Source organism: Bradysia coprophila, unplaced genomic scaffold, assembly GCF_014529535.1.
Source record: "Bradysia coprophila strain Holo2 unplaced genomic scaffold, BU_Bcop_v1 contig_232, whole genome shotgun sequence".
NCBI classification, from domain to species: Eukaryota; Metazoa; Arthropoda; class Insecta; order Diptera; family Sciaridae; genus Bradysia; species Bradysia coprophila.
Window position 1 is genome coordinate 10,641,046 of NW_023503493.1, and position 15,604 is coordinate 10,656,649.

The following is a 15,604-nucleotide window of genomic DNA, read 5'->3' on the forward strand; positions in this document are numbered from 1 at the left end:
TAACGAGGAAAAAATGTTGTGTTTACACTTACTCCTATATCACTGCTTCAATATCGCCCTTCTACGAACTTAACCTCGCATGTTTTTGATCCTCTGCCAATTAAAACAAAAAATTTGAAAATCGGGTAAAAATTTCTTTAGTTATCGCGGTAACAAGGTAACAAACTAAATGGAGCAACGACCAACGTGTTGTATTAGCGAACTATAAGAAAAATGAAATTTGATTGATCTAACTCCGTTTCAAATATATGATGTCCATAGAAGTTTTTTTTGTGATAGTTCAAACATATCGCCACAACAAAAACACATCGTTTGTCTATTCGGAACGGCGGTGAAATTAATGAAATTTCATTTATCTTATAATTCGCTACATGTCCCGTTTCTGCATTTAATTATTCATCTAATGTGCAAGTGTCCGAATAAAACATCAAACCACTAACCAACCGTGACCCATTATTTATCTCGCTCTGCTTACGATCAGATTCAACCATAGCACTGCCAGGGCCGGACTGGTTCAAAAAACTTTTCGGTCGTTGTATGAAGAAAATTTGTAAACATTTACATTTACATTTGCGATGCTCAGATTGGAAACAAATTTCCATCGAAAATTTTATCGATACCCTGTATCAACTCTATTGAAAAGTTTGTTTTTGTTTTAAAACGTTTATGAGATTACTTCCTTGACGTTACGATCTGTGAGCTGCGGGAAACTGCAAAAAAAACCTTTTCAATATAAAACACCGACACATTTTATAGAATGAGGCGTGTACAACATCAAATAACTTACAAAAATTACTATCTCTCCAGAGATAACCTTGTGTTATAACCGTTAATACGGAGTAGAGAGATAAACAAAGAAGATAATGAATTTTAGTAATAGAAATCATTTACCGTCCGGAGGCTAATGTTTCGATAAATAAAACACCACTAACGTTGCTCAGTGTTAAACTTTAATGTTCATACAAAGACGGAACCACTGGCATTGTTGAATTCACTGGGAATGTGACTGAAAAACTTTCAGAATCATGCAACAGACCATTCGGATCATGTCTGACCTCTGGTGAGTTAAACTTCACTGCAACAGTCCAGGCACCACCTTCAGCATTAATCACAAACTGATCATTAAATTCCGGTCGTTGTCTTCCACTTTGGTACCATCGGATTTCCAAACTCTCGCCATCAACCTCGTTCCCGGGTGCCCTCAAATGGGCCAATTTCAATGTGTTAACTTCAACTCGCTTCGTTCTGTCTGAATTCACTGTTTGGCTGACGCTAACATCGTCTACAATGTGAGCATAACGTGTTTACTCATACAAAATGGCATTTAGAGTTCGAATTCCCACCTATCAGCGAAATTCTCTGCAGAAATTGGTACCACATGCCCTCTTTACACACCGAACAAAGTTCGTGGTGGGTCATATTTCTCATAAGACATCCGGCATTCGTTGGTCGATACGTCACGCGTCGTCTTACGTCCCAAGTTGGATACGCTGAGATTACGCTATTGTCAATGTGGAACTCATCTTCATTACCAAATTCATGAAGATTCACAGAGCAAAGCATTCTGGGGATGGTGGGGTGCGTGTAGGAAGTTTTAGAGCGAACAGTAAAGGTATGTTCCCCTAAAGCAATCCCGACAATAAGATATTTTCATTAATTCATCGCATCTCTTCTCACCTTCTGATAGAGCCTCATCTCCGAACCAATCATAGAATTCCCGATCTTCGTATCCGCGAGTTTGCCACGGAAGAATTTCTCCGTCAAGCACAAATTCAAGCGAATCCTCTTCACCAGCAGCGCTTACCGATACAACAAGATACCACCGGGAATATAGTCCATCCGACGTAAAAGTAAACATCTGCTGCCCAAGCTCCAGATCTGCCCATGGATACTCTAATAATCGGAAGATAGCTCGCTCTGCCCTGGCTGTTCCATGCGTAAGCCAATGTCCCCATTTATTTTCAACAATAGTAAGATTAGCTGCGGCATTAACACCGCTATAGACTTGTCCGTTATCATATTCCTCGCCCACATTGACAAAATTGTGACCTAAACCAGAGAGTTGCGGTAAAATGTGTAGTGCAGTGCAATGATAACGGACTGATAATTTTACCCATTTCATGCCTGAGTACAACAGTACCCGTTCGATTTGATTTCGTTGAAATAACAAATTCTCCGCCCAATCCACCATAGTAGTCATCATTTCCAATTAATGACGGATAATCACAACCTCCAGGACCCGTTAGCCGACAAACCTAGTGCGGAAAATTTTCTTCATTTTCCACTTAAATTCAACCTGATCTATGTCTCAGCCCTTACCTCTCTAGCATATTGTGCATTACCCGTATAAATTCCTCTTAACTGGCCTCGTTCCCTGTAAAGTCTGAATGGAGTGTCTTTAGCACCGTCATAGCCGATACCAGTTTCATTGCTTTCAACGTAAATTGCCCAGATATTAAACAGTGGTAGATAAGATCGGAATGTCTCTCCATTGAACATTTCTTCAGTTAATCGTCGAATATCTCCGAAGAATTGTTCGCGTTCATCGGCTGTGTATCCATCTCCCATAAACACTACGTCGATTCTATTACTTTGATCACCTCCATCAACAATCTTTTCAATTTCCGGACCTTCCATAATTTGTTGGCGATGAACGGAATGCGCCGGCAAAACTTTTTTCGACTTGCAAATAGAGTCGATGTATGTGTCCGCAACAATCGATGTCTTAGCGAAAATCTCGATAATTTTTGAATCGTCAGTAGAAGTTAACATCATTTCACTTGGTGGAGATACGGCTGCTTTTACAATGATTTTTAGTTCATTTTTGTCCGTCGTCTCAAATCCTTTGAACGTTTGTTCTTCATTTTTTTCGAGGATTAGACAGCTGAAATTCTCTTGCGGATTTTGCCGTAATTTCGTATAGAATGCTTTGTCCGCACTAACAGGAAATAGTTGTAAGATGAACTCGATTTTTCATTTTAAATATACTTACGCTAGGGCCGCTTGGACAAGAACAACCACGGAAATCAACGTCCTAATATTTGTCATTTTTAAGTAAATCCACTTAGTCAGTCCAATCGTGACTGTCATGAATCGGCAATCACAGCTAAGCTACTTTTATTTCCAATCTTATCAGAAGACCTGCTGACTGTGTTAAGTGGAAAGATAGTCAGACATAATACAGATACGCGAAAAACGGGTTTCCCAACACGATCATATTTAGACTCGCACGGCACAGAGACTGTTACGAAGAAGGCCAGTAGTTGAAAGTAGATTGGATAAATTTTGATTTTATTTACCTTTACTTCCATAGGTAATTGGGAAATGAATTGTCTTTCCTCAGTGTTCTTTTTTAGTCTCTTTCACAGACGGCAAGCATATCATCAATGTAAATATCGAAACCGGTTGCTCCATTTGCTACATTTGCCTTGATACAAGTATTTTTAACAGATTCATGCAAAATATTTTACTTCATTAGTTTAAGCACTCGCACGGAGTAGACCTAACTTAGAAGTTGTGTTTTGAGACAAAGTGCACTATATATTTGTATTAGAGAATTGAAGGGAAAAATACCTAAGTGAAAGTGTAAATTTCTGTGAAATTCCATTATATGACAACAATGTATTGATTGATCGATTGATCAATGTTAGATGAGAGCACGGAATTCTTTCATATTCATATTATGATTGCAAAAATTTGGAAAATGTGTTACAATGCCAATTCGCTTCAGAATCATTGAGTTCTGGTAACCTTTCACAGGCGACAAGTATGCCAGTTTTACTATCGAATCTGTTACTTCATTTGATCTACGTTTCTCAAATCTTTTACTTCATTTTTTTAAACATATTATATAAGAACATTTATATGTCAGAGTTAATCGTTTATTTTTGCCTCTGATCACCGGATCGAAAATGATTTCGAGATTAAGCAAAGATAATTTTTACAGGACGGCTAGCAAAATGTTTGTGGTAAAAACATTTCTCTAAAAAATTGCTGATTTCATATGTTTAGCCATGTCGACATAGTTACAGCCACTGCAAAATAGCCATTTGAGTATCTGCGCAATACAATTATTAAACGTAAAGCTTGTGCAGAATCAGCAGCAGTACAGCTGAATTTCACCAGCTGACCAACAAAAACACTCTACTTTCATAATATACAATCAAAACACATTCTAAACAACGAGTGTACTACAGTCAGTATGCACTGTATGTAGCTTGCGGCTTGCCTTTGAATTGTTTTCGATACAAATGTATTGTCCTTGTCGACCAGCTGGAGATGTTCAGCTGTTGCTGATTCTGCACAAGATTTATGTTTAATAATTGTACATCCAAATTCGTCGATGCTTTACGCTCTCTCCGAATGTGAATTTTGTTGATACGAGGCGAAACCGAGATAAAAAGTCAAGTTTTCGTGTGAATTGTGTTGATCCAAGGTGAAGCCAATCATTTTTAAATCCCATACTTCGTTTGGCACAAATACCATCATTTTGACTTGACGCATCGCACTTCAAGCATGAGTGGTACTCTAAATAGGGTACTGAAACTTGACAGGGTGTCACTGCGAAACACAGTAAAACATCCTTTCATACAAAATAGAACTCTATTTGGCAGGATCACTTTTGCTCGAAATGCGTTGCTTGAAACAAACTTGAATTTTTATCACTAAAAGACGACAGAGATTTTGAGACCTACAGTTACAAAAGTAATAGTGAATCCTAGGACCTATTCTTAGTAATTTAAATTACCGAAATTACCTAATTTACTGACCGAACATACTTTTTCGTAATTTTGTCAGTAAATTAGGTAATTTCGGTAATATCATCGATAAATTCAAATTACCAATAATAGGACCCTGATGCAAACGTGTACGAACACTCGAGCACTTGATCTATACTATCCATACCAAAGCCTATTTTTAGAAAACGATTTCTAAAATTTTTTAAGAATTCTAGAATTATCTAGAATTTCCTAAAAATTCTAAAGTTTTCTTGAATTGGACTACTTATTAGTCTTAAATTAGGTACAAGTTCTTTTTGAAAATTTGTTTGACATGCTTTTGTTTTCCGTAGGGTCGAAAGTGGCTTATTACACAGCTAGGTAAAACTCCTGAACAAAAAATGTGTTGGTATTCAACCTTCGTAAACATAATCTTTTGGTTCTTTTGGTTTCCTCTGTGTTAGTCTAAAAGCTTCGTGAAATTACATCGAGAATGCTTTGCCGAAGAATTCCCAACATCGATTAATGTGGCTTATGACCGATCTTCACTCACTGCGAGTTTCACTTCTACTGATTTTATTACATGTTTTCAGTCGTTTAGTAAAATGTTTTTCACGTTTTCCGTCACTGGATTTTTCCGTTTTCCGTTTGATTTTTGAAAGCAATTCAAATGCTGATTGCTTGTTCTGACTGGTTCGTTGTGTTACGATCCGGATCACTTTTACAGTAGCTTCCAAAATGTTCCAATTTCCATCTTCAGACTAACATTTTTTAAGTATACTTCAAATACCAGTTCAATTTAAGTTTGGTGCTGTCGGATGAACGAGTGTGATGGAAGCAACTGAAGATGGGCAGACCTATAGTGTCCTGTGACTGTGACCACCATCACACTCTGAGGTTGAAACAGCATCTCCGCTTCAAGTAAAATCACTAAACGTTAGCCTTGATGGGTAAGGAAAAAGCATGCAAGCTCTGTTAGGTTAATTTTATTTATTTCAGTTTGTAGGCATTTCATTGGCTGGAAACGACATGAAAGTTAAATTCAAGACTATGACCGTTGAGTAGCATCCTTTCTATTCTGTTGGAGAATATGAAAGTGATTTTTAAGAATATTTCATTGGAAAAGTCGGCAAAATTACAATAAAAATATAACGAGCAAAACATAATCCACGTTATTATCCATTTATTTTCAGACGTTTTCTCGGAATTTTCTTCAATATTCTAGAATTTTCTAAAAATTCTAAAATTTTGGTATCGGATAATCTGGCACACGGTGTCAAAAGAACGAACTTTTAAACTACGTAAAAGGTGAACTCGCACACGCAAGTTTATTGCTGCAAATGCTTTTTAGCCATGTCATCGACTTAATGACTCCTTTTTCAAAATTTTGGTATCGAAAAATCGTGTGGTGCGAGTTCACCTTTTACGTAGTTGAAAAATGCGTTCTTTTAGTACCGTGTGCCAAATTACCCCACGCCAAAATTTTATACAATATTCTGAAAATTCTTTAAAATACTTTTTTTTTAAATGCCTTGATCCATGCGATATAACTCTACGGTGCAAGATATGAGGTATTATTGCAGGATTGTAGAAGTTGAAGAGAACGTTCGTTACAATTTTGCAGGAACTTCGTGGGCATCTCAGAATTGGTATTTAAAGTCGAGAGTTTTTTTTTATAATTTTTACGTTTATTTAATCATAGCATAGTGATTCGATTTTATATTCATTTTTTCCGTAGTAATTAAAAAAGAAAAACTTTTAAATTTCAAAAAGAAAAAGGAAATTACAAAAAAAAAAACGATTAAAAAATTGTTAAATTTAAAATTGGTGTGGTTGTGTGGGTGAATAGTTAATTATATAAAAAGAAGGTAAGTAAAAAATATTTTATTAAATAAAATCAGTTATTCATGTAATGTAATCCAAACGAGATTAATTCCATCCATTTTTTATATACTATCCAATCAATCCGATTTCTTTGTCTTCAAAATTGATTTTTACTTCGAAATTTTCATTTTATTTTTTTTAAAAAATCTCCCATCATCTTTTCCAGTAAAATTCTAAATTTCTATGAGTCATCTAATTATTTTTAACTTCCAATAATTAATTTTCTTCATTTAATTCTCTTAGATTTTTTTCAATTACTAAATTTGAAATTCATTTTGTTAAGCAAATGCAAAATTACGAACGAATTTTTATTGTAAGGTGAGGGGTTCTGCTTTTCTCTCTTGTCTTTTTTATTAATTCATTCTCTCTCTTTTGTGTGGAAAGGATTTTTATTTTTGTTTTGATAATTTCTAAAAATTTTGGAGTGTGTGTGTGTCTTCAACAACAATTAAAAAAAACTGAAATCGTTTTTCTCTCGTTCGTGTTACCGATGCCAAAGCCACCCAATGTCTACCATAGTCCCGACGAGAAACCTCCCGGTGGAATACGATTTTTGTTGATTACTTGGTTCGTGCCGTTCAACACGGCAGGCTTTGATGAACCACCATTCAATGCGGGTACAGCTGTATTTATTTCCGTGCTATAGCCGTGACCGGTGACGGGATTGCCATCTGTTCATTTGAAATGAAAAGAAAATATTTTTTAATTGAAAATCCTAAGTAAAATACAGAGACCATTTTTGGGAAAACATTTTCTTAATTTTTCCCATAGAACTTAGTGACATAGTTTTGGTAAAAACAGTCTTTAAATGCCATGATGGCCTATTTTTATGCAAATGTAGAAGACACTGTGATCTCCATTTTCGGACATTTGGACAAAAAAGAGTCATCTTGGCTTCATGAACCGAAAATATGTCATTAAGTTCTGGTGGCATTTTCTCACATTTTCCGTAGTTTTTTTTTTCAAATTTCCCATATGATTTTACAGTTACGGTTCTGTTTAGTTCCGAACATCTTTGAGATTTATCGGAGCTGTAAAGGTCGTCGATGTTTCCAGTGAATTATTTTTTTTTCCAATGAATCACTTTCACCTGGCACATCGATGACTTTTACTACTCTGATACAAATGTCAAATTGTGTTTTCTTAAGGTGAACAAACTGTACAGTCAGAGGCAGTGAAATTTGTTTCAGCTGTTTTTCAGCTGATCCACACAAACAATCAAAACTGTGTTAACGTCTTCAACTGTTTTGATTGCTTGTGAGGATCAGCTGAAAAACAGAAAATTCATGCTGAAATTTCAGTGCCTTTAACTGTAAGGAAATTTAGGGAAAAAATGTGAAATTTAGGAAAAATGGTAAAATGCTTGCTCACCAATAGTCCCTGGGTAAAATAACAACAAGAAAATCAAAGAAAAGCCAAAAAAATAAGTCAACAAAAAGAAAAGCAAAATTTGTAAAAAAAAATCAAAACGAAACACAAAGCTGAAGTTGAAATAAATAAGTAAAATCCAAACCAAAAAAAGGCTAATTTCGATTAAAATTAAATTAGTTTCCGGATTAGTAAAATTATACCTCGTCGACCATCCATTCTTCTTCCACGATGAAACGAATCTTGAACTCCCATACCCGTAACCGGATTTCGTGGCGTTAACCGTGGCGATTTTACGAAACCATAATTTGAATCATCCGTGGATGAGGAAAACGACGATGAATTGGTCGTGTTAGTTAGTGGACCGTTAGCTCCGTTAAAATGAACATGCGTATCGATTTCGATCGGTTGTATGGGCAAATTATCGAGCGGAGCGTTCAATTTACGTCTTGGCGTCGTTGCAGCCGGACTGCGCGGACTTAGTATTTCTTCTTGAATGGACGACGAATAGGAATTGTTAGGCGAAGTGATTGGTTCTGTTGAGAAAATAATATTTTTTGTTGTTGATGTTTTGGTTGGTTTGATAACGAATTGTACTCGAAAACGACTGGGGGATGCAATACTACATGAACAATAACACTACACTACGTGACGTGGTCCTTTTTTGTTACCAACAAATTGACTTCTGTGATAGTAATTTGGATTGATACGACAATGGAATTCAATCGGTCGTGACTGTCTCAAGGTCAAAGGTGGCCTGTCTGGCATTGGCTACGTAAAGCATAATATGTGAAATTTTAAATTAAAAAAACCAAATGAATGCGGCTGTGACAAGCTGGTGTAGTAGGCATTTCATCAATTCCGAGACATACTATCTTCATACAGAAGTACAGCGATTGAAGGACCGTTTCGAAATCATATAAGATGTAGGGATTCTAATAACCCAAGCCGCGCCAAAACCTTTAAAGGAAATAAAGGTTTGGAAATTGGACTTTACGTTTGACTGACGCAAATCGTTACTTCGTTAAGGACCGTAATAACCAGGGACTATTTTTGGGAAAACATTTTCCTAGATTTTTCCCATATTTTCCTTAATTTTCCTAAAAAATATTTTTGTGAAAATTAAGAGAAAATGTAGAGAAATTGTCCCAAAAATAGTCCCTCATAACAAAGACTTAAACGATTATTTACAGTCATTTAACATAAAACAAAAACTCTGCACATCGGCACTCATCGGCAAAACCCCACATATCTCAATGGAAATACAACTAGAGCCCAAAAAGTGTGAACTCATCGTCAATAACTACAATTAGATAAACAAAGCAGAACTCTGCAGATACCGTTGATATTGACCACGATTGACTGAATGACTGAATGACTGAAATGACTGAATGAACATTAAACAAAAAAGTGCTCGTTACAATGTATCGACATGATCTTTCCCAAGTCATCTATCGATGATCTTTCGTGTAAATCTAACCAAGTTGATTGGCAGGTAAATCTTAATTACAAATTGTCATGTTGTCTAATACTCAACAATCAAATGAATTAAATGGCAACGTTCAATCGTCGATCAGATGTTAAACATTGAATTCTAATCGTTTTCCATCGATATATGGGTTAATGAGGAAAAATGCCAATTCTTTTCGTTGTTGTTGTTGCTTCTTCGTCCAACAATGACATGCATACCATACACACGAAATGTAATAATAATTCGAATCGTCAGTTGTTGTCTGAATTCGAAGTATTAATTTAGGTGCTTCTTCTATGGCTCGTATGTGTGTTCGTTTCACTGTCAATTAAAATATGATTTTTGTTTCGCTTGATTCGGTTTAATCAAATCAGATGAAATGCAACATCAATCAACAGCGCGTTATTATGGGGTACACAACGAGAGATAGTTTTGTTTCCTAACATGAGAATGATGGTAATTATTGTTTGTTCAACGGTTATACTTACTTCTTCTCCTCAAGAAGACTGTTGGCAAATTATAAAAAAAGAAATTTTATTGAATTTTGTCAAATTTTGATTCTGCTTTCTTGTTTGAACTTAAAAAAACGAATTGAAATGGGAAAAACAAAGAGAATTTGGAATGCATGTGTCACTGACATAGAAATAGGTTTCCTGTGTGTGTTGCCACAAATGAAAGATTTGAGCTAACATTGGCAGAATTACTCGAAACCGAAGTTTCGAAGTGTGTCCTGGTAGTCAGGTAGTTTGAGTCATCGGAACAGGACACTCCAACAACTGAGACTATAGTACATACCAACATAGTGTTACAGAATTCAGCTGCTTGATTTGGGGAAATTCTAAATGAAGCTTACATCCAAAGCATCCAAAGCTCTAGCTGCGATATTGGTACCAACCATAGGGCATTTGCACAAAACATGTTTTTATCATAACGGGTGCAGAGGTCGCTAATGGTGTTTAGGTATTTTTTAAAGAATGGAAATTGAGTTCAATTTTAAGATAATTCCTCTGCTAGGTGAGAGAAAGTAATTCGAGTTTTCGGCAATAATTAACGCATGTCCTAATGAAGCAATCTAAATGGCCAGTAATGCCCCTAATACCGATTGCAATGGGGGTACAAAACGTCAAATAGTTACAGCTTACAGCTTACAGCTTAATGTTATCCACCCAAAATTATGAGTTTCTCAATTCATGCTTGGAACATTCAACATTTTTCAGTGAGACGAAATACAGTTAAAGTCAACCAAATTTTCGTCTAGGTGTTCTTCAACAGCTTTTCCAGCTGGTCCACACTCACTAAACCAAACTGCTTATTTGTGCTTATATGGCTTTACTACTACAGCGCCCGTGTGACTAAAAAATCCGTGTATAAACTAATAAAAGTTTGTTTGAGTGAACCAGCTGGTAGAACAGCTGAAGCAAACTTAAACACAACTTTGGTTGGCATTAACTGTAGTTTCACGAAACATTTATATTCGGTCACGGTTGATCTTGATCTAAATAAATGTTATGATTATAACAAAGCCGCAACTATTCCGAGTGCGTTCATGAATGAAATCATTTGAGCCGATGGCGCATTCGGATAATTCATGTTACATCTTCAAAGACTGTAAAATGGTGACCTTGCGTTCAATAAAATATTGAAAGAAAACGAGAAATCGAAGCAAGAAAAACAATATGGAGAGACTAATGATATATCGTACAAAGTCAATAATTTAATGTTTTTTTGTGCATGCTCCGATAGTTTTATTGGGTTTTCTTACAAACACAACGACGAGACACATTTTCTGTATTCCCATCATACAACGGACTTATCGTCGTACTGTATTGGTACGAACGTTTAATTTCCTAATCGCATGAAATTAATATCGCATTGTAACAAAAATTTGTGTTTGATTCGATTATACCGAGTGTATTAGGTTCGTGAAGCGAAATCCAATCCAATATTCCGTAATAAAATGTAGAACAGCCACAGCGATATATTTACGGGCTGTTGAGTGTTGAGTTGCCTTGTATTATACGATCGTATAGATATGTACAAAATACAAAACATTTTCATACACACAGTTGTGCACTGAGGTCTCATGTTGACGATGTTGTAAAAGTAAACGAAAAACAATTCAAATTGAATTAAAAACCAAAGATTAAAATGAGAAATCGATTTTCGAAGCATAGCCTTCCATTTGAAGACGAAGAAAAAAAATCAGAAGCGCAGAACGTTGAAACGAAATTAGATTTTCAGAAAATTTGTTACAGGAAGAGGATCAACTCATGCGTATCAAAATGATGTTAGTTTTGATGTTCGACGGATCGACGATCAATTATTTTGTTGTTTTTTTTTTTTTTTTTCATTATTCAAGATCACTTCGAATTACCATATAAGTTAATCGTAACACAAAACATTGCTATTAAGCGTGCTCGGTGGTTAATTTCTGTCTAGATTCCCAAAAAAAACAAATTAGCCCAACCCAAATTCCAGCAGTGAATATTAGTTTAGTTCATTCAATACCAAAACCATAAAATTATCCGGCCACACTAGCATTACTCACCATGTTTAACACTGTTTCCATTAGCGACCATAGCTTCACCGTTCGAATGGCCATTGCCATTGGTATGGCCGTTTGTTCCGTTTGCTTTCGTGCCATTAGTGCCGTTCGTTCGTGGTGTCGAATCGACTGAATCAGCTCCACCGAGTGGAATGCTGCTCTTTTGATGGTTTTTAGCTGGAGTGTATGGACGTTCTACTTCGCCGAACAGACGATTGTGCGAGTCCATGTTGGGATTACGGCGATGATTGTCACCTGGGTTGAATGAAATTTTGGTTTTAGATTTTTGTTGTTTAAATTTGTACGAATTTTGAGGTTGCAAGAGTATGTAATGGGTTGTTGTTGGGTTAAAATTACAATGATCGGTGGTTTAGCAAATAAAAGTGCTCGGTTTAAGGTTTGATTAAAAATATATCAATGCGCCGGAGCAGTGCTTGCTTAGACCTATAGTTTCGCTGTTGTTTTATTGCTTGGCAATCAAGTGCTTTTGCAGTACGTGAAGGATGATCGTTTAATAGTATTCGATTATTGCATTTTCTGAAGACGCATCAATGCGTAAAGTAAACCCGCTGGTATTTAAGGTTGGTATCGAAATTGTCGTGTTATCTCTTAAATTGCTCCTCAACAATCTGCAACGTAATTAAGCAAAAGCTCCTATAATCAAGAGGTACGAAAGCCTTGTCATGATAGAATAATGAATTTGTTCATGTAGGGTCCGTTCGAGAAGTGGATTCCCACTGGTTTAGGTTTTAAGGGATTTTTTACACGTTGCCACACGTGCTGTTGTCAAAATCAAGTTTTTTATAGGAAGGCTACGCAGATGGTTTGGTGAAGAAGGACTTCACCTTGCACAAACTTTGGACAGGGTTCGACGCCAACATGAAAAAACTAAATTTCTAAACCCCCTGATGCCCCGTGCTTTCACATACGTAGGAAACGTGAACTAGGCGAGCCAATTAAAAGTCACCAGGAAACTGCAACGCATTTTCCCTGCAATCGTCTCAACGTAATTTTTGTTCAATTTGGATAATTTGCCAGTGTCAAACGCGATCAACTTTCAGTTCCTCTAAATAGACCTCGTTCTCGTTCCCAACTGTGTTTTTTATGGTCCACGTTTAATTTAGATGGTAGATAAGCTAAGTTAAAAGCAATTAGAAAATGGCAGACCAGAGGGAACAACGTAAAACGAATCATAAAATTGAAATTTTTCCAACATTTCAATAAATCATACACCGTAACAAACACGCGGGTACGACAAGGTAACAAAATATGAACTTCGCAATGACATGCAAACTGGAATTAACTGATATGAGTGCTATAAAATTCTTGGCAAATTTAACTACTTCCATTAGCCTACTTTCCCTTCACACTCGTTTACTGTGGAGTGGATCAACTGCTTACTTTTCTGACAACAGACGCGAGTGCAAGGCACAGGACAATATTGGTGTTTTCAAATAAATATTTTCATCACATTTTGCACAAAGGGCGACCTATATCAGGAGAGGAGAGACTATTTTTGGGAAAATCTTTTCTCATTTTTTCCTACATTTTCCTTAAGTTTCGAAAAAAAATATTTTTGTGAAGCTTTGAAAATGTAGGAAAATTTAGGAAAATATGAGAAAAGGTTTTCGCAAAAATAGTCCCTGAATCTTGCCCTGAATATACATTGTGTAGTGACCGTAACGGTCAACAAAGACCGAATTCGTGGAGGTCTCATGTTTAAGAATGTTGAGTTAAGTTACCGTCAATGAACGGTGATCACTAGTGTATAGCAACCAGCAGATTTGCTTAGTCTGGAGGAAAGCAACGATTCCAGAAAATAAGTTACGGTAAATATGAGAGATGAACTTATTTTTGGAACTAAAATTCCTAAAAAGGCCTTGATTGAAACCGTGATTATGTAGAACCGTTTCCAAACCAAAACCCCCCGATACTGTGGCCATCCACTAGTTAAATCAAGCAAAAGAAGAACAAATTTCTTCATCTATTGGGTTGTCGTAACAGACATTTGAATGTGCTTAATGATACTTGAACACAAACAAAATGTTCCCAGGCTTAAATCCAATGATGACGAATGCTGGTTGACACTATTCGAGTTAAGGTGCGATAATAAAAAATGGCAAACAATTTCTACGTTTTTAACGAGAATTTTTAATTTCATTTCATTTAAGTTTTTATTGCTGTTTAATTGTTTTAAAAGAATTAAATTTATATTAACTTTGCCTTGCACTGAATAATGTTGCATGCTCGCAAATAAAAAGTAGAATTCAATTTGTATGAGTTTCATAAAGCCCCATTCTGTCGGAATGCATTTCTTTTTGTTTTCTTTTATAAACGAAAATTGCAACAGACAAGTTAGTAGAGCGAACGGAACGTTAATTAATTTTAAGTATAAGTCAAATTCGTGTTCGCCGAATTAAACTTAAAAAAAACGAATTTTTAAATGAGCAAACGAAATTCGAAAACTTCACCAAAGTTTGTATTTTCGAACGCTGACGGGGGTGCAGCAAATTAACCTGGACTTTTTTTTAAAGTTCAACCCCAAAAGGGCAAGTTCAGAACGATTTTGTAGAGTTCCTTTCACGATAGGCTAGACACTCCCTTGAATTCGAATGCAGTAGTTGTGTCTACGTGTTGTTGCTATAAATGAGCATGAACTCTGATGTGCTATATTTATACAAATTTGAAATTCGTTGTTTGCTGAAATGGATATGTTACAATGTAACACTTGGTCAAATCAATAGGTCATTGAACTCGATTAGGGTAATACCTTTGGCACTAGTAAGGATAATGAAAGAGGAAATATGCAAACGGAACAAAAATTAGCAAACTACTTCTATGGAAGGAAGTAAACGGAACGGATTTCAGACAGAAAAAAAAAGTCCGTAAGCGTAAAAAAAGAGTGTGACTATACGGTCAACAGTTTATATTCTCAAAATGGATTATCGTGCTGCGATGTCGTTTGTTAAATAAAAACGAATTATGATAATTTGTGGAATGGGAATATGTATATTTATACAGACTGTCGTCGGACAGTGCTAATAAGTTTAGATATAAACAATCGATCGATCAACGCAATCGGCCCAGCCAATCTGGTAATTAATATTTTTAATGAATTTTATTACGATTCAAACTCGGGTGTATGTGTGACGACAACGCGTCGATTGTGTGAGGTGATCTAATAACAATCGATTGATTAGATTGTGGGTGCGATAATTGAAATGTAATTTTAGAATTGCAATTTTCAAACATTTTCAGTGGCATTATTGTGTGTGAACGTAATGATTCCTTTTCAAGTAAAAACGCAAGATTTGGTAAGATACTAAGTTAGATAATAAGTTTTCTGTTCCTGAACTGCTTTTTACAGTAGTCTTGATGTCCCGAACATTACAACATCAAACCGATCATTGTAACAAGACTCCAAAAACAAACAAACAAATGTTCCATAGTTTCACATCACTTCGATTCAATTCAATAGAATCAAATTGAGGTTTAAGAGGCTGAAAAGCATACATTTGGGCGTTTTTTATATGCTATATTTTAGATTATTTTTGATATCTTTTCAATAGTAGAATCCTCTCTCAAAAATTCACGACCACGAATGTGTTAGCTTTCAAT

General features: G+C 35.8%; 2 protein-coding genes across 7 annotated transcripts in view; both read right to left on the minus strand.

Moving 5' to 3' along the window:
* Nucleotides 1-933: 933 nt before the first annotated feature.
* On the minus strand, nucleotides 934-3,137 carry LOC119076514. The gene is made up of 6 exons (XM_037183298.1): nucleotides 2,993-3,137; nucleotides 2,320-2,938; nucleotides 2,114-2,255; nucleotides 1,678-2,049; nucleotides 1,344-1,622; nucleotides 934-1,282 (listed from the first exon to the last, which is right to left on the minus strand). The coding sequence occupies exons 1-6, from the start codon at nucleotides 3,088-3,090 to the stop codon at nucleotides 951-953; spliced, it is 1,842 nt and encodes a 613-aa protein (XP_037039193.1). The 5' UTR covers nucleotides 3,091-3,137; the 3' UTR covers nucleotides 934-950.
* Nucleotides 3,138-6,948: 3,811 nt separating this feature from the next.
* LOC119076536 (microtubule-associated protein Jupiter-like) overlaps nucleotides 6,949-15,604 on the minus strand; it is a 76,306-nt gene continuing 67,650 nt past the window's right edge. For 4 of the 6 annotated variants that reach the window (XM_037183327.1, XM_037183324.1, XM_037183326.1 and 1 more), the window contains 4 exons: nucleotides 11,990-12,241; nucleotides 9,930-9,947; nucleotides 8,174-8,506; nucleotides 6,949-7,273 (listed from right to left, as the gene is read on the minus strand). In XM_037183327.1, the coding sequence (XP_037039222.1) occupies nucleotides 7,113-7,273; nucleotides 8,174-8,506; nucleotides 9,930-9,947; nucleotides 11,990-12,241 (764 nt within the window). In that variant the 3' untranslated portion in view covers nucleotides 6,949-7,112. The remainder of the gene's footprint in view (nucleotides 7,274-8,173; nucleotides 8,507-9,929; nucleotides 9,948-11,989; nucleotides 12,242-15,604) is intronic. The other 2 variants (XM_037183330.1, XM_037183328.1) reach the window with 1 other exon arrangement.

Coding starts and splice junctions, on each gene's coding strand:
- LOC119076514 (XM_037183298.1), bottom strand. CDS start 3,090: ATGACAGTCACGATTGGACTGACTAAGTGGATTTACTTAAAAATGACA. Junction 2,256..2,319: donor ATGCACAATATGCTAGAGAG/GTAAGGGCTGAG, acceptor TTTCCGCACTAG/GTTTGTCGGCTAACGGGTCC. Junction 2,050..2,113: donor TGTACTCAGGCATGAAATGG/GTAAAATTATCA, acceptor TCTCTGGTTTAG/GTCACAATTTTGTCAATGTG.